The sequence below is a fragment of the Lithobates pipiens genome, unplaced genomic scaffold, assembly GCF_037356315.1.
Source record: "Lithobates pipiens isolate NorthernLeopardFrog02 unplaced genomic scaffold, aLitPip1_a1.2 Scaffold_8, whole genome shotgun sequence".
Lineage (NCBI taxonomy): Eukaryota > Metazoa > Chordata > Amphibia > Anura > Ranidae > Lithobates > Lithobates pipiens.
Window position 1 is genome coordinate 58,337,065 of NW_027507903.1, and position 19,906 is coordinate 58,356,970.

Consider the following 19,906-nt stretch of genomic DNA (forward strand, 5'->3'; position numbering starts at 1 on the left):
GGAATAGATGCTGAGTAGGAGATACAGAGGAGACACCCAGGAGGAGACGCAGGTCTGTGGCCTTGATGGGGTAAGTGCGGGGTTTGCCGATCGACTGAGTGACGGCGGTGGGGGGGGGGGACCAGCCGGGGGGGTGGGGTGTTTGTTTGCAGCCACTGGGTTCAAAAGATAAAATACAATACAATTAGATTCAGTACTTATGAAAACTATTTATTCCTATTTTGTAAAATGAACAGAATTACATTAAGGGTAACAGTATAAGGATCTGTAAGGCACTAAGATGACAGATTTTATATATATATATATATATATATATATATATATATATATTGTGTACTGTGGGAGACCAGATATAGCAGATATAGTGATTGCAGGGTCCTGATAGAAGTCACAAGACTGCTCTAACTGCTGACGAGAAAAGTTATTTAGCAGTTTATATTTACTAAAATTATTGCATTTCCCTGTTCTGTGTACTGTGGGAGACCAGATATAGCGAATGCAGGCTCCTGGATTTAGTAACACTTTAACTTTATGTTCTACTATGTCCTCTCTCCCTCTCTCCCTCTCCCTCTCCCTCTCCCTCTCTCTCCCTCTTATATATATATATATATATATATATATATATATATATATATATATATGTATATTTAGAGAGAGAGAGAGAGAGACATAGATAGGAGTAAGTTAGACAAGTAGAACATAAAGTTAAAGTGTTATTAAACCCAGGACCCTGCAATCACTATATCTGGTTTCCCACAATACACAAAGTATGGAAATGCAATCGTTTTAGTAAATATAAACTGCTAAATACCTTTTCTCAACAGCAGTTAGAGCAGTCTTGTGATTCCTATCAGTGTCTGGTTAAAGCTTGTAGGAGTTTTCATTCTCCCATGATTATCCTATGAGGATGCAGGACCCTTGACTCTGTCTGGACAAAGCTGATTGGCCCTGTGCAGATCACATGTACTCTCACAAGAAAAAAAAACTTTATAGTAAAACACACCACACTGAGCATGTGCAGCTTGTCTGTAGCCTCTGTACTATCCAGAGATAGTTTGGGGACAGTAAAAGAAGGGGAAGAGCAGAGAAGACAGGATCAAAGAGCCTTTTTACACAATGCAGAGGATTAACCCCTTAGGTTCCACAGTGAGTATAACAAACATGCTTTACTGCATATACAGACTGATTTTACTGTTGTTGGATTAGGAACACTTTAAACTTAGTGGACCTTATAAACGTGATTAAAAAGACGGGTAGCATGGATTTTTTCCAAAGTTATTGTTCACTCATTTGAGTGAATTAAAGGAACCTGCATTCAATTTTCCAATTATGCGGAAGCAAAATAAATGTTTTTTTTGTTTGTTTTAATAATTGAGATTTCAAAGTGAAAGATCGTAATCTTTTTCACTAAATTAAGTGACTATTCTCGAATCCTTTAGTACATTCTCCTTCTAAATCATCCACTTTGACTTCCGCTATAGCATCAGCACTTTACTGATATAATTTTATTTGTTAAAATGATTTTCTCTTACAAGAAGGAGATTCATAGCGGACTACTTTATAAATCCTAAATCAAAATGTACGCAAACCCGTCATAAACAGAACATGGGATCTGAGGACAGAGTTACTGCCACAGAACTTAATAACTGATTTTGATTGCCACTACTGTAACCAACCAGTGGCAATCAGTGCCTATTTTTGCCACCCATCAGTTCCCATCACTGCCATGTATAGGTGCCCATTAGTGCCGCCACATCAGCATACATCAATGAAGGAGAAAACATAGAATTATAAAAATGATAAAAAGGTGATCAAATACCACCAAAAGAAAGTTCTATTTGTGGGAAAAAATGATAAAAATTTCAATTGCCCTTCAAAGTGCATCAGCGCTGAAAGATGAAAATTGATCTGGACAGGAGGGGGGTTTAAGTGCCCAGTAAGCAAGTGGTTAATCTAAAATATCAAATTCAGTTGTCAAGCAAAAAAAAAAACTTTACAGTTGCTACACTTCACCTGAATCAACCCCATAATCTGGAATCCACCTCTCATGCCCCTCTGGGCATATTCACATTTTTGCATTAATAATGACACCAGTAGCTGACCAAATTTTAGCCTTTGCTGAGTACAGTAGGAATAAAAACAAAGAATTTGAATTCAGTTAAAAGTTAGCTATCGAAACACACAATACCAAAAAAGCATTTCATAATAAAAAAGCTTTTATGGAAAATGTCAAAAGCTAAAGTAATGTTTACACGTTTGGAAGTGAGGATAATCCATTAGGTTTTCCATTTAGCCAAATTTATACAAACAGAATGGTGTAATAGAAAAATGGTTTACTGGCCAATAGACGTATACATCTTTACTGTTCAAGCGACCATAATGCTAAATAAAAATGTGCTTTACTGCTTCAACTGGTGCATTCTACCCAAAGATCTTACTTGACCATAAAAGCCAAACGGCATCAATTGGAATAATAAACATTTTTTTTTTTTAATTTCAGTATGCTTTCCTAAAATTGTTGATGTCATTGCTACTAAATAAAATACTTTCTAGCTTGTTTAACCACTTCAGCCCCCATTCATGAGCAGGCCATTTTTTACGATACAGCACTGCGTTGCTTTAACTGACAATTGCGCAGTCGTGCGACGTTGTACCCAAATAAAATTGATGTCTTTTTTCCCCCACAAATAGAGATTTATTTTGGTGGTATTTGATCACCTCTGCGTTTTTTTTATTTTGTGCACTTTAAACAAAAAAAAAAAAACTGACAGTTTTGAAGAAAAAAAAACACAATTTTTTACATTCTGCTATAAAACATATCCAATAAAAAAATGTAAAAAATTTAATTTAATCATCAATTTAGGCTAATATGTATTCTGCTATGTGTCGCTGGTAAAAAATAAAATCCCAATATGCGTATATTGATTGGTTTGAGCAAAAGTTATAGGGGGTTATTTACAAAAGGCAAATCCACTTTGCACTGCAAGTGCACTTTCAAGTGCAGTCGTTCTAAATCTAAGCGGTAGATCTGAAATGAGGGGAAGCTCTGCTGATTTTATCATCCAATCATGTGCAAGCTAAAATGCTGTTTTCTTATTTTCTTTGCATGTCCCCCTCGGATCTACAACGACTTTACTTCCAAGTGCACTTGCAGTGCAAAGTGGATTTTCCTTTAGTAAATAACCCCCATAGCGTCTACAAACTATGGGATATTTTTATGGAATTTTTATTTATTTTTTTACTAGTAATGGCAGCGATCAGCGATTTTTAGAGGGGCTGCAACAAATCTGGCAGACAAATCTGACACCAAGTGACACTTTTTGGGGACCAGTGACACCAATACAGTGATCAATGCTAAAACAAAATGCACTGCCACTGTACAAATGACACTGGCAGGGAAGGGGTTAACATCAGGGGTGAGCAAAGGGTTAAAGGTGTCCCCTAGGGGGTGCTTTCTAACTGTGTGGGGGGTGCTTCGACTAGGGGAAAACAGAGATCTGTAAACAAACAAAATCACAAGATGTCCATTTTCTTCTCTGGCAGAATGGCGGCCTGCCTTGTTTACATAGACAGACCGCCGTTCTGCCTCTCCTTAGAACTATCGGCAGGTCCCAGCGGACATCACGTCGCTGATTGGCTTCTGCTGTGTCCAATCACAGTGGAAGCTGGTCGCTGGCGGCTCATAGGCCTCAGACCCTGTGCACAAAATCACGACAATGGAGACAAGTAAACACCGCTCCAGGAGGGTGGATCCAGGTGAACTGGAATAAGGATTCCTCCCATGGGTGCAAGCTACGGCTCACCTGCCATGCTAAGTATATGGAAGAAGGAGTGTCTACACACCGAAGTACGAAAAGTCCTTTTATTTTACTTCCATACCGTAAAAGCAAAGAGTCACATAACACAGGACAGTAGCAAGTGCATCAAGTAGATGCGTTTCACACGATTACATTGTGCTTATATACAGGTACGTGATTTCGCACAGGAGGGCCACCCTTTAAAATCCCTTTTTTTTGCAGGAAAGCAGGGCACTTTTCTTTTTGCCTAATAAATTCCAGGAAGAAGCTTGTCCATCTGTTGCACATCCAGAACATGGAGATGTGTGCACTCATGGGTTACCATAAAATAGATTACTCCTGCAAATAAAATCCTATTTTCTTGTAGAAAAGCTGTCAGTATTGGAAATTTGTGTTTGATAGTGTAGCATGTAAAATAATTATTTTAGCTTCCACAAAACATGGAACATGTGGAACCCCTTTCTTTAGGGGGCATGCTATTGGGTATGAAATATACCTTCTAAAAATGGCAGTCACTCTAAACCAGGGGTGCCCAACCAGTGGCCTGGGGGCCACATGTGGCCCGCGGAGCCCTCTGATGTGGCCCGTGACTTCCTGCTCTGGGATGGCTGGTTGGCAAGCCCAGATCACGGATTCCCAACCCGGCATCCCAGAACAGCAGTGTTGTGAATGAAGCCGATGGTAGATGAAGCCAGCAGTTGCGTAGCAGTGCCACATAAGACGATGCTTCCTGTATAGCGCCACCTCCTGTCACAGGCGGAGTCATACCAAATGCACTCTGCCTTGAACAGCAAAAGCTGGAGATACCCAAATTGAAGACTATTATTAAAGTTATGTTTAATTCTATAATCACAGTGTATATATGGGCATATCTGTTCTGCAGTGGTTAACAGGCTGCTTTCAAACTTCACTGAACCATAGACCTCTGTTATTACCTATGGGTTTGGTGCGTTTTCACAAAGTGCACAACACCTGCAGGATATAATAGAATTCTATGTCAAAGTGCAGCTAACCCACAGGAAAGCCAGAGGTGTACTGCCCTGGGTAGGCCACAGCACATAAGTGTGAAAGCAGCCTTAGACATGATCGTTCCAACCCAATCAGACCTTCTATTCATCTGTAAGGAGCGGCAAATGTAAACAGACTTTTGTCCGTTTACGCCTGCATACCTTTAATCCGATCCCTTCCATCTGGAAGAATCAGAGGGCCCATAGAGTTGAGTGGGCTGCGTCTGTGTCTGGTCTGCATATGCGGAGTGTACACAGACCTGTTGTCCACCCACTCTGCTCATTGCGGCCCACAACTGGTTACCAAGTCGCTTAAGTGGCCCTTACTCTTCAAAAGGTTGGGCACCCCTGCTCTAAACTATATGACCAAATAACAACTTTTTCCAGGATGTTTTTTTTCAAACAAATAGATGAGATAAATGTTAGATAAAAACATTTGATTACAAGGTTATAATGTACACAAACTTAAAGCAGACCTTCAGTTATTTTTTCAACTTTCCATCTATTAAGTTAAGTTTTCTGCTCTTGTTGTTTTAACTTTTTATATTTTTTTGGCCAGTAAATACCTTATACAGCCCACTTCCTGTTCTTGTCTGGTCATTAGCCCCTAGGCTTATGCCATCATGCACAGCTCTCGTCCTCTGGTTAGAGTTTGCCAGGAAGGAAGGGGGATGAGCAGGGGCGGACTGACAACTTATGGGGCCCCCCGGCAATAGGAGATTATGGGCCCCCCCAGGCAATCAGAGATTATGGGGCCACACAGTATACACACACGCATTATACAATCACACAGTATACACAGTATACAGACATGTTTCTATTGGCTGAGAAGGTACTGGAGAGTTGGGACAGCTATAATCTCAGGATTTTTAGACCAAAAGGATGTCGGTAAGGGACATTTCAGACACAGATGTAAAAAAAAACACAGATTTTTACATACTGTCTCTGGTTTTACTGAGGCTGTCAACCCTGATGGGGCCCCCTAGTGGCCTGGGGCCCCCTGGGCAGTGCCCGAGTAGCCAAATGGTCAGTCCGCCTCTGGGGATGAGTCATCAGAGCGACGAGGGCCAATGAGAGCTGCAGGGCTGCAGAGCAGGAGGTGTGCTTTCTCTGTGTGTCTGTGTAAAAGTGAACAGGCAGCAGCTTCAGCTGCCCACAGTTAAAATAGTTGCAGCCAGACTCAGTGGAGGGAGATTTCTGCAGCATATTTGGCAAGTACAGAATCACAGTATATATAAAATAATATGCAAAGTGGTTGGAGGGAAGCGAATGGCAAAGATGTTTTTATTATTTATATTATTTATTGGGAGTTTTTGAATGCTGGGCTTTTTCTTGCAAAATGACTGCACACCATGGCAAGTCCTCCCTCCACCATTTATTGTATGATCTCCAAAATAGAGTGACACAATCAGGACACAAACAGTCTGCTGCTAGTTGACGCATTTCACACAAACATTGTGCTTAATCATAATGATTAAGCACAATTTTATAACACTATCCTATCTAGCCCTGTAAAGAAAAAAAAAAATCTGTAAACATACCATTTCTGAAGCCAACCCGACCCAATCCCACACTGATCCCCCACACTGTGGAAGCAGGTGCAGAGGATGCAGCCCACAACGGAAGCCCCATAGTAAGTCTATGGTTGACGTCACTCCCCATTCATTTTACAGCTGTGCCCTCTGCAGAGCTTCTGCTGCTGGAGACCAGACCGGAGCGACATCAAAAAAGATATGTATACTGATTTCTTCTTTACAGGGCTAGATAGGTTAGTGTTAGATCGTGGATGTCTATAGATGCAGGGATTTTAGTGTTAGGCTGGACTTCTACTTTAAACTTTAAAACTCTGTAAACAGCTGGCTTTTTAAAGTGGTTGTAAACCCTTACAAACCACTTTGACCTACAGGTAAGCCTAGATTAAGGTTTACCTGTAGGTCCAAGAAATAGCTCCTAAACCTATACGGTTTAGGAGATATTTACAAAAAGACAGGCACCGCTGTCTATGGCACATGCGCACTGAGCAGGCTGCAGATCACGGCGATATGCCGCTCGTGTCAGCCCCCGTGCGCATGCACAGGGGAGTGACGTCATTGCGGCTCCGGCGAATCACAGCGCCGGAGCAGCGAGACCTGGAAATCACTCCGGGATACATGGCAGTGGCGAAGATGAAGAAGGAGGACCACTTCGGGGGCTTCGTTTTCAGGTAAGTTAATCATAATGAGCTAGTATGCTATGCATACTAGCTCATTATGCATTTGCCTTGCAGGTTGCATTTAAAAAAATAATAAAAAATAGTCTTTACTTCCTCTTTAAACAGAGCAGATACAAATAAACATGTGAAAAGGGGCCTAGAGCTCCATCTACTGGCTGGAACGCTGAACATAAAATATGCATATTCAGACCCCTCTTGATTATAAGGATAGCTATTTGTATAAACCAGTGTTACATTGTAGATGGAAACTATACGAAATGTAATGGTTTACCCTTTGCATACGTTTAAGGTGAAACTATACAAAATAAAAAATAAATACATATGCAATATTTAAGATTTACCTGATGTATATTTTAAGCCTTAAATATGAAGAAAAACAATAAAATAAAAAACAATTATACTCCCTTTATATTTTGCATTCAAAGGTATTGCGACTGCTGGCAATATCACATATCATTTTTCCAATAGATTTTATGAACATTCATATATCTCCTAGAATCAGATCTTCTTTATACAGTTTCGAATCATTCTCTGTTGGCCAGTATATATACCACCATTTTACTGCCTAGTTTTCTGATTAAAGCTGAAAAAGAGTCTGTCATATTTTCCACTCCGAGGGAAAAAAAAAAAGCCCTGATGTCAGGGAGATGATTGAGAATTGCTTTTTCAAGCGGTGTCAGTTTTATGGTCCATTTAATTGGCTGATATCACCAAACTCGTGTATTTGCTGACAAAGTTACACCAGACACGAGCGCCAATGTTGAAATGGAAACCACCTTCCCTTCTGGGTTTTTTTTTTTTTTTTTGGCTAATGTAAAGTACATAAAATTTTTGGCAAGAAATGACAGAAAAGCGTACAAAAGAAAAATGCTCACATTCCCTACAGTTTGCATTGGTACATGTAACTGACGCTTTCATTTTTAACTGATAAGTCTGCAGTAATGATGCATTAAACAGTTCACACTTTACATTTGATGCTTGGAGTAAAAGAAAAACATCAATCAGACTAATGTGGAATGTTAGAAGCAAGCGAATATAAATTAGCGACATTTTATGGGTAGCTAACTATATGAAAAGGTGAAGCATAGGCATTTTCACATTTTCATCTAAGCCACTGTGCCACTGGAAGTACTCGTGGGGCTTTGCTTCTGTATCTGAGGAATACACAAAAGAGTCGACAGTTCTCAAAGATGAACAAAGAAGTCCATTCTCGTTGACATTTAACCACTTGCCAACCAGGCACTTTTACCCCCTTCCTGCCCAGGCCAATTTTCAGCTTTCAGTGCTGTCACACTTTGAATGACAATTGCGTGGTCATGCAACACTACGCTCTTAGGAAATTTTTATCATGTTTTTTCCCACACAAGTATAATTTTATTTTGGTAGTATTTAATTACCACTGTTTTTTTTTTTTTTGCTAAACAAACAAAACAAAAAAATGTGAAAAAGAAAAAAAAGTTTTTCTTAATTTCGGTTATAAAATTTTGCAAACAGATCGTTTTTCTCCCTCATTGATGTGCGTTAATGAGGCTGTACTGATGCACGCTAATAGGCAGCACTGATGGGCACTGATAGACTGCAATGACGGGCACTTATGAGGTGGCACTGATGGGAACTGATAAGCAACACTGATGGGCACTGATATGCTGCACTGATGGGCACTGATGAGGCGGCACTGGTGGGCACGGATGAAGTTGCACTGATATGCGGCACTAATAGACACTGATAGACAGCACTGATGGGCACTGATAGGTAGAACTGATTGGCACTAATAGGCAGCACTGAAGGGCACTGATAGGTGGCACTGATGAACACTGATATGTGGCACTGATAGGAGGGACTGGTGAGGAGGCACTGATGGGCACTGATTGAAAGCACTGACTGGAACTTATTTGCAGCACTAATGGGCACTGTTTGGGCTATACTGATAATCAGGGCACTGATGATCAGTGCTCTGATTATCAGTGCAAATGTCCCCTTTCACACTAGCTGGTTACCGTCCTTTCCTCTTTTCAAGTTGGGACAGCATGAGGAAAGGAATGCCAATAACTGGCAAGTGTGTTTACATCGTGATCAGCTGTGATTAACTTCAGCTAATCATGTGGTAAAGAGACACTGTGATTGGCTCTTTACCCGTATTTGTGATCAGCTATGTTTGAAGGACACTGCGATCACAGAGCGAACTGAGTGCCCGCCACAGCGGGCACACCGGGGGGCACAATCAAGGTATGACGTCATATGATGCCCTCCCAGAACTGGCCAACCATGCTGTAGCCGTCATTTGCACAGTTTATATGCACTTCCTGAGGTACATTGAGCCATGACAACTTCATATATTAAACATGAGGTGCAGTAACCAATCCAAGGTGCGGGCTTATATGTATGGGAAGCACAAAGACTAAAGAGGGTACACACCATGAGAAAATCAAAAGAAAAATTCTGTACGAGGCACGATCATTTGATTTTTGTATAGTTTGTACACAACGTTCGACATCCGATTCAGACTTTGCAAATGAAAATTTACGAAAGGGGCAAACTCCAAAATTTTTTGCACACATGAACAAAACAGACGGTTTTCGCTTAATGTGTACTGTCTTTATACGATATTCATACGAGAAAAATCAGAAACGAAAGAATGTGCATGATCGGAAAAAAATAAACAACAAAAAAAAGCCTTTGTTGTACGAGAATTTTCTTAAATTTTTTCTTCCTCGTTTCCAATTTGCTGTGTTTATCCGATTTTCTCAAAGTGTGTACCAGCCTTTAGTTGTTAGTTTTTCCGCCTAGCAGCACTAGCAGCACTAGGGTTTAAATCTCAACTATGGCACTATCTGCCTGAAGTTCTCTCCAAAGACATGCTGGTAGGTTAATTGGCTCCTGTCTAAATTGGCCCTAGTATATGTATGAATGTGAGTTAGGGACCTCAGATTGTAACAGGGGTGACCAGTCCATTAGGCATGGATGGATGCATGGATTCCAGAGTGAGGGGGGGGGGGGGTTGAAGCACATGATTAGAGCTAGGGGCTCTAATAGACTTCATAAAAGGCTGGGCTCGGGGTGCAGAGCAGTTGTGTGACAATAGCGAAAGAATATTCACTATTGTAACACTGATTCTCCTCCCTGGCAATCAACAAGCGAGTCATGAGGCCCATCACACGATTGGGCAAAAGGAGATCCGATTAGATTGGCCGCCACGAGGGAGGAGACGCTGGGGATCCAAGACAGCAGCCACCCGCAGCCCGGAGAGAAGCCGCTGCCCAGAGTGCTTCCCGCAAGATGGGGTTAAGTGCAGGCCGACTTCTGTGCCATCCGTGATCCAACCCGCCACTGGATTGTAAGCTCCTGGAGGGCAGGGACTGATTTGAATGTACAATATATATGTGATTCACTGTGTAAATTAACAGCGCTATATAAGTATTTGTAATAAATAAATAATACAAATAGAATGTAATCTGTGAACGTTGCTGCAAGAATAACTTGGCTGGATGCACACAATCCTGTCTTCTACAAATTAAAACCGTACCTGGCAAATACCGCTGATGCACATATCTGGAGAGTCTGTGTTACACCGTGTACCATCTAGAACTTTTGGAGCAAGTTCGACAACTAGGTTTTTCCCCACCGCTTGACACTTCAGAGCACAGGGAGCTGTGGCATCATTATATACTGGCTGCCATTCATAATACTGCCCCTGGTACTTTACATCATTGTGTGCGGAACACTGCTGGGCTCTGAAGTCTCCAACATCAGAAGGACAGTCCTGCAAAATAAAAGTGGAACTTTAGTCAGAAAATGAAGTTCTGCTAGATAACTTCAGGCTGGACCCTTTTGCAGATATAGCATAAAACATTAAAAATAAGTGCCTGTATTGTTTAAAATCCAGTAATACACTCTGCACATGCTCAATTGCTCTCTATTTCTAAACATTTTTAGGCACTGTTCTGGATTTGTAGAGACCGATCTGCTGACAGCTTTAGGCTAGGTTCACATTGCTGCGATGCGGGAACGCCGCGAATCCGCGGCGTTTTCCCGCATCGCACACCTCCCGCCGGCAGTTCACACTGCCCTATGCGGACGGCTGGGGGTGTCAATGTTATGTTAATGACACCCCCAGATCCGTCGGCATATCGCAGTGCGATCTTCCGACTCGCACAGGAATCGGATCGCATGGTGTGAACCCCCATGCGATCCGATTCCGTTGCGGACCCAAAAAAGGGTCCCGTGCGAGTTTGCTGCGGGACCGCTGCGAGTTCAGCCATACTATCTGTATGGCTGAACTCGCAGCGCTACGGAGATCGGATGTGATTTGCTGTGCGAATCACATCCGGTTCTCCCCCCGCAGCGGTGTGAACCCAGCCTTAAAGCAAAATGAAATCCTCCTATCCTTTACAGCAGGGATATGCAATTAGCGGACCTCCAGCTGTTGCAAAACTACAAGTCCCATCATGCCTCTGCCTCTGGGTGTCATGCTTGAGGCTGTCAGTCTTGCTATGCCTCATGGGACTTGTAGTTCTGCAACAGCTGGAGGTCCAGTAATTGCATATCCCTGCTTTACAGCATTGGTCATCAACCCTGTCCTCAGGGCCAACTAACAGGCCAGGTTTGCAAGATAACTGAAATACATCACAGGTAATATCATTTGCTGCTCAGTGATTGCAGTATTCTAGTCTGCATCTCCCCAAGGTAATACATAAAACCTGGCCTGTTAGTGGGCCCTTGATGATCACTGCTTTACAGTCAAGAAAGCTGCTTCTGTTTGAACTGCAACTGCCATGGAGCTGCATACATGATCAGTTACGACACCAGCCATTTGATGGTTTGACAGTTTGGCTGAGGACACAAGCAAATGTGACAGTTAGCAACCCCAACATTCCAGGAATGTACCAGTATTTTGAAACTGTTAAATCGATGGGTTTATCTATATGATTTACTGCTTTACTGATTTACTGCTGTTCAGAGGCTCTGGGCTTCAGCAAAATGGCAGCCTCCAGCAAGAAGAACAATGCTGGTGGCAATTTACAGCACAAACTCATTTTGGAGGCATGATTATAAATGTGGAATGTATGTTCCTTGCTAAAGAACATTATTTTTTAACAAGTTGCTAAGGGTTCCGCTTTAGGAAGCCATAATAAATGTTCAAAAGTTACCAAATACAAAAGGTTCCATTTACTCTATTGAGAAAATAAAAAAGAACTATATATATATATATATATATATATATATATATATATATATATATATATATAGTATCTCAGGCAAGAAAATGGGTAATGTAACATAAAACGTTTGTCTACAGGTGTTTGTGAAGATATGAAATGGGAAACCTCCAAAGCATATTATAGAAATGTGTAGGCCGAGACAGATTTAGCTGTCTTTCCAGCAGATTAAAACCCAATAAATCAGTCATTTACCACTAAGATATGAAACTGCGATTTTTTACTTGTGTGTTTCTTTCAGTTAATTTTCAATCATTACGAACTGAGTTGACAAATGGTTAGTGAAAAAAAGTTAGAGGTCAAGGAAAAAATCTGGTTGTTGCTTTTAGCATGTAAAATATAACTCTAAGTACATAATAATAGTGTACAGAAATTGGGTATTACTTTCGGTCAGATTCTGTTAAGGGTTCTGTTGAAAGCGGTTTTAAAAACATGGACTAACCTTTAAGTAAATGAAGAAAAATGCATAGTAAAAACATGAACTTAATGTACACGGCCAGAAACGTATTGATGTGCAGATCTAAACGACATTGGCCTTTCAGTAAGGTTAACATCTCAAAACAGGACTAGAGAGAAAGATGTTGTGTGCTGCCACAGAGATGCTTGACTCTTCAATAAATGTGCTAACATCTGGAATAAATAGACTTTGTTATTACTGTAACTGAGAATCATGATCGGGTAGATTTTACCCAACCTGTAGCTGGTAACTTTAGCTGTCTCCCAACATTAAACAGCTTTACCGTTTTGACCAATGTAATAATTCACGGAGCTTAATCCTGACAGGCTATTCTCAATAAAATGACACCTGTATCAACTATGGTAATTGAACAATGAAGACATTATAAGACTTTTTAAAGCCAATAAAAAAAGTATACCATGAATGTCTATCTAGAGATATATAACAAAATTTTATCAAGTGCATTCAAGATGCCTATGCCGACATTAAAACCTGTTTAGAGAAGATGTATTCTTAGAAAGGTACAAATAGCTTATTCAATGGCATTTGACAGCTGATATCGCAAGCTATTAAAACAGCCGTGTTAAAAGACTTTAAATATCGGAACCCTTGAGGACATCACCATTTGATGAAACATGTTGGGGTGGAGCCAGACAGGGTGAGGTCACCTTGTACTGTACTTGCTGCTGATGGGTATTTAGAATGTTTGTGCCGATTGGCACTATGGTATATTGGCACATATGAATGTTTTTAATCCTTTTAAATGAACTAATTTTACTATACACTATAGAAGTATTTTGGTTCTGCTTACATATATACAGTAAAACCTTGGATTGAGAGTAACTTGGTCTGAGAGTGTTTTGCAAGACAAGCTAATTTTTTAAATACATTTTTACTTGATAAGCAAGCGATGTCTTGATCTACAAGTAGCGTCACGTCACAACTGAGTATAAAAGTGAAGGGACGTACCTCTAAGTGTAGCAACATAGTTACATTTAATGAAGGTACAACATTTAGCAACTCATATGGTTGATGAATAAAACAGACGCATCTAAGTATGCAGGCATCCTCCTGGGTAAAGCTGTCCACATAGACCATCCCCCACATCACCATCGATGTCATCCCTTCCATGCTGTGCTCCATGAGCGCTTAAAGCCTTGTTTTCAGATCGCTATACTGCAGGCTAGTCTTCCCGGTCACGATTGCAGACTGACAGTGGTGAGAGCCGGTGGTGTGGAGGATGGTCTATGTGGACAGCTTTACCCTGGATGCCTGCATACTTATATGTGCCTCTTTTAATCATCAACCATGTGAGTTGCTAAATGTTGTACCTTCAATAAATGTAACCATATTGCTACACTTAGAGGTGACTCTCTTCTCTTTTATACTCTGTAGCGTCTGCTAAAATTTGCTTTTAATCCCCTTGCTTCCATTTGTGGATGAACATTTTATGGTTACACAACCTATCACATTGTTATAATCTTTTCATATGGACTATAAACTGAAGGACTTATGAATAAATGGTTGTGGAACGAATCATCTGAGCTGCCATTATTTCTTATGGGGAAATTTGCTTTGATATACGAGTGCTTTGGATTACTAGCATGTTTCTGGAACGAATTCTGCTCGCAATCCAAGGTTTTACTGTATATCAATCCTTGGTTATATGTGAAAGATGGAGTCTGTAAACCAGCCTGGAGGAGGGCATATTTATGTTAGTAAGCTGCATACAGTATGACCACTCAATCTTTTGGGGGGTCATCCGCCCTTAGTAAGTGCTCTTTGATGGCACTGTGGTGGTGTTTATTCACTGGGAGGATTGTGCTTACAAAGAAGAGCACATAGATTTCCCTGGCACTTCATGGGAATGTTTTGTGATGCTTCACTGCATTTTATTATAATGTATACATGGATTTTTTTTTTTGCAGAAGAGGCATGGATTCGTTTTCGGAATTCGTTTTGTATATTTGGATTTGTTTGATATATTCAGATTAGTTTAGAATGCTAATTGCTGCTGCTGTTCCTCCTTCCCCCTGAAATTGTATTTTTTGCCTTTGTTTCCTCTAACTCAACTGCTAAAGAAAAAAACTCAAATGTGAAATCAAACGGTAAATAGACCACCTGCAAACTTTTTCTTTCATATGTCCTTATGCAGCTGCCAGCTTCTGTCCCAACCTGCTGTCTGTCTGACCTGCAACACAGAGCGGGTGGGAGTGCCCTGACATTCCTCCACAACTCTGTGCTACATGTCTGACAGGTGGCGAGCAGGCAGAAAAACAGGGTGCAGACTGAAGCTATTAATTGCATTAGCTCATATTACTGAAGTGTTGGAACCCAGTATGTGCCCTGCATGGTGATGCTAGTTACACTACTAATGGTTTGTCCCATCCCCTGTAATTGCCATTTTTGTCAGATTTGTGTGTTAATGAAAAGAAAAATGGATTTAATGTCAAGCATAATGTCAAGCTATTACCTTTTGTACCACCACCTCCTCCCTTTAGAGTGTAAGCTCTACGATCAGGGCCCTCCTGTACCTTTTGTATTGTACTGTAATTGTGTTGTTCCCCCCCTATACATTGTAAAGCGCTGCGTAAACTGTTGGCGCTATATAAATCGCGTATGATAATAATAATAAGCACAACAGGTAGAAAACTATGTTAGGAGGGTCTCAGAAAATCTACAACTGTGCTAATGCTGGTGACAGACTGCATCATAAATATAATTTAGATTTTGCCCATACAGTGGTGTGAAAAAGTGTTTGCCCCCTTCCTCATTTCCTGTTCCTTTGCATGTTTGTCACACTTAAGTGTTTCGGAACATCAAACCAAGTTAAACAATAGTCAAGGACAACACAAGTAAACACAAAATGCAATTTGTAAATTAAGGTGTTTATTATTAAAGGTGAAAAAAAATCCAAACCATCATGGCCCTGTGTGAAAAAGTGATTGCCCCCTAAACCTAATAACTGGTTGGGCCACCCTTAGCAGCAACAGCTGCAACCAAGCGTTTGCGATAACGTGCAATGAGGTTTTTACAGCGTCCTGGAGGAATTTTGGCCCACTCATCTTTGCAGAATTGTCCTAATTCAGTTACATTAGAGGGTTTTCGAGCATGAACGGCCTTTTTAAGGTCATACCACAACATCTCAATAGGATTCAGGTCAGGACTTTGGCTAGGCCACTACAAAGTCTTCATTTTGTTTTTCTTCAGCCATTCGGTGGTGGACTTGCTGGTGTGTTTAGTATCATTGTCCTGCTGCAGAACCCAAGTTCGTTTCAGCTTGAGTACACGAACAGATGGTTGGACATTCTCCTTCAGGATCTCTTGGTAGAATTCATAGTTCCTTTTATCACGGCAAGTCTTCCAGGTCCTGAAGCAGCAAAACAGCCCCAGACCATCACACTACCACCACCATATTTTACTGTTGGTATAATGTTCTTTTTATGAAATGCAGTGTTCCTTCTACGCCAGATATACTTGGACACACACCTTCCAAAGAGTTCCACTTTTGTCTCATCGGTCCACAGAATGTTGTCCCAAAAGTCTTGGGAATCATCAAGATGTGTTGTGGAGAAATTGAGACGAGCTTTGATGTTCTTTTTGCTCAGCAGTGGTTTTCTCCTTGGAACTCTGCCATACAGGCCATTTTTGCCCAGTCTTTTCCTGATGGTGGAGGCATGAACGCTGACCTTAACTGAGGCAAGTGAGGCCTGCAGTTCCTTGGACGTTGTTGTGGGGTCTTTTGTGACCTCTTGGATGAGTCGTCGCTGCGCTCTTGGGGTAATTTTGGGCGGCCGGCCACTCCTGGGAAGGTTCACCACTGTTCCATGTCTTTGCCATTTGTGGATAATGGCTCTCACTGTGGTTCGCTGGATTCCCAAAGCTTTGGAAATGGCTTTATAACCCTTTCCAGACTGATAGATCTCAATTACTTTCTTTCTCAACTATTCCTGAATTTCTTTGGGTCTCGGCATGATGTGTAGCTTTTAAGGATCTTCTGGTGGACCTTACTGTGTCAAGCAGCTCCTATTTAAGTGATGCCTTGATTGTGAACAGGTGTGGCAATAATCAGGCCTGGGTGTGGCTAGAGAAATTGAACTCAGGTGTGGACAACCACAGTTATAGTATGTTTTAACAAGGGGGGCAATCACTTTTTCACACAGGGCCATGATGGTTTGGATTTTTTTTCACCTTTAATAATAAACACCTTCATTTACAAATTGCATTTTGTGTTTACTTGTGTTGTCCTTGACTATTGTTTAAATTGGTTTGATGTTCCGAAACACTTAAGTGTGACAAACATGCAAAGGAACAGGAAATGAGGAAGGGGGCAAACACTTTTTCACACCACTGTAGTTCCACATTAAGTGCGAAGAAAGCTGTCATAATTATAGGACTGTTGTTTTCGCCTTGTTCTGGAATACTGTCCGAGCTGACACCTGAAGCTAAGTCTGTTAAACAGGGTGAACCCTAAAAACAAGAAAGAAAATACAAGGCAGGTTCTGCTGTTCATATACATTTTTGTAACGCCTTTCGTCATTGATAGGCGACTTCTTCAGAAGCAGGAAGTTCCCTTGCATACCACGCATTAAATGGTAACTTGAATAAAGTGACACCCCCCCTCCCCGCCCAGTCTTTACAGATGCAAAGAGATGAGAAGAGGCAATCAGAAAGTGATTACTTAAAGCTGAAAACTCAGTAAAAGACTTTATATAATCACAGGGAGTTCGCTCAACTCACTGGGGGCATATCATTTATTGCCATAATTTAGGGGCCCTGCTGTGGCCCCTAAAAGTACATACAACCCTGCAGAAGATGTGACTTGTGATCACCTGATGAGCCAGCTACCTTAAACGAAAAACAGAAACCGGTAAGACTATCACAAGCCTTTGGTTTAACATCCATATCTGTAAACATGTTAGCCAGGGTTATCATAAGAGAGGAGACAGGTAAGGATGCCTCCATTCACTTATGCAAGAAACATACCTAAAGGTAGCTTGTATGTTTTTGTATTGATCACCCAGTGCCTAGATGCTGGACGGCTATGATAAGGAATTCATGATTTATGTCTGCCTGGTGTATAGAATTATACACCAATCAACTTGCCAAAAAATCTTATGGTTTATATGGAGGGCAAGAGTAGACCATGAGTGTGTATTTTGGTTAAACATTTAAACTGTCCAAAGAAAGTTTTATAAAATGGACTTCAATGGCTTATCTCAAAGCTTGCAGCGCCCTTATTAGCTTTCAGATGTACAATATAAAAGAAGACCATTAAGTAACAGACAGCATGTGGTGAAATGGTCCAGATATAGCAGCACTAAACATTCCAGGAATCCTGCAGACAGGAGGGCCAAGATCTCAGATCTTTGTGGACGTAGTGTACTGTATGTCTAGTAATAGTGTATTTCACAAAGAGATATAGATTAAAATAAATAAGGAGTATTCATTCTGCATAAGGTCATAGTGTATGGGGCATTTACAAAAATCAGGTTCTGCAGAAACAAATCCATATTTCCCATCTGAGCTGAAAAAGAGGGATACCTGCTAGCATAATGTATTTACTGTAGATAATGGACATGTATCTGCCGCACTGCCAGTTATGTAGACCATTAAGAAGTTCTATTTCAAAAATGATTGGTTGAACCCAGAATAATTTTTTTACAGCAATACTTTTCCTTTATATGAACTTTTCAAATTAGCAAATAGCAAGATAATTCAGAGATTAAGTTATTAAGTATTAGATTTTCATAGATACCTGTAGATTTTCATAAGAGGTCCCTCTAAATCAGGGACAGTTGGGAGGTATAGGAAAACATTATTGCTGTGCCACAGAGCTACAGGATGTCTTATCATATACACAAACATGTATTTCAGAGTGTGTGTAAAGCAATGATTCATGGTTAATGTGTTTGCAGGTAATTAATCATTTTTCACAAACTTTTTTTTATTGATCTATGTCCCCCAGGGTAAAAACCAGACCCCTATAACCATTGTATGCCCAATTACTTGCATATAAGCCTTCAAAATGGGCACTTTGATTTTTGACATTTGGGTCCCATTGACTTTAATGGGGTTCGTTATTCGGGTCCAAAAATTTGCGGTGTTCGAAAAGATCTGTTGCGAACTGAACAGGGGTCTGTTCGGCCCATCCCTAGATACAGAGTTGAAAGCCTGCAAAGGTGTAATGAAAATAGCATGCCCTTACACTTGCCATGGTTGTCCCAGTTGGAATGTATCACCACTATTATATTTTATCACCTGTCGGGTTTGGTCAGGAGACTGTCGATTGGGAACAAACCTTACCTGGTCCGGATGGATATAACTGGATAGAAAAGTATTCATTCTAGTCTCTAAAATTTTAGTCATCAATTTAAGATCCATGTTAATGAGTGATATTGGGCGATAGTTGGCACAGGCCCCATAGTCCTTCCCTGGTTTGGGGATGACATGTATGAAAGTGGCATTTTCATGTGTGGCTAAGGGGGACCTTTTCTCAAGTAATTGAAAAAGGAGCATAGATGAGGTGTCAATAGCTCTGAATACTTTCTATAATAATGGACAGTAAAGCCATCCAGGCGAGGTGTCTTTGACGGGTTCAAACTTTTAATTACTGCCTTAAATTTCTCCCTCTGTAAAGCCACCCTCCATTAACTCTTTGTGGACCTGTGCCACCTGTGGAAGTGGGATATCATGGAAGAATTTATCCACTTAAGCTGTGGGGAATTGGTTGAATGATGTGTAAAATTTAGAAAAAGGATTAGAAAATTCTTAAATGATTAATTGGGGATTTTGAATCAGTTTCCCATCTTGCATACGTAATTGTGGCCGGATTGTATGGTCAAGGGGTGAGTTTCCTAGCTAATAGCGTAGAAGGTCTGTCTCCCAAAGTATAGAATCGTTGCTTAGACCAACGTAAATACATCTCAGTCTTAGTGGTAAGGCTAAGATTTAGTGCCGTATTTGGATTAGTTTGCCATGAAGTGTTGCTTTATGTGCTGCCCAGTTAATACTGGGGGAGGTATCAGTTGCATGGTTGTCAGTAAAGTATTGCCGTAGGGCAATCTCTATTTCATTATAAATGGTAGGGTCATTAAGCAATGAAGCATTAAGACGTCATGTTGAGGGTTTCAGTCTAGTCCACAGATCTGATAATGGGATCTGCACTGGGATGGTCAGACCACGAAGTGAACATTATTTTAGCCAATGTCAATGGA

At 40.8% G+C, this 19,906-nt stretch overlaps 1 protein-coding gene across 1 annotated transcript in view; it reads right to left on the reverse strand.

Annotated features, from left to right (window-relative positions):
- ADAMTSL3 (ADAMTS like 3) overlaps positions 1 to 19,906 on the reverse strand; it is a 712,540-nt gene that overhangs the window by 278,389 nt on the left and 414,245 nt on the right. The window contains exon 6 of the mRNA XM_077470182.1: positions 10,540 to 10,776. Coding sequence (XP_077326308.1) covers positions 10,540 to 10,776 — 237 coding nt within the window. The remainder of the gene's footprint in view (positions 1 to 10,539; positions 10,777 to 19,906) is intronic.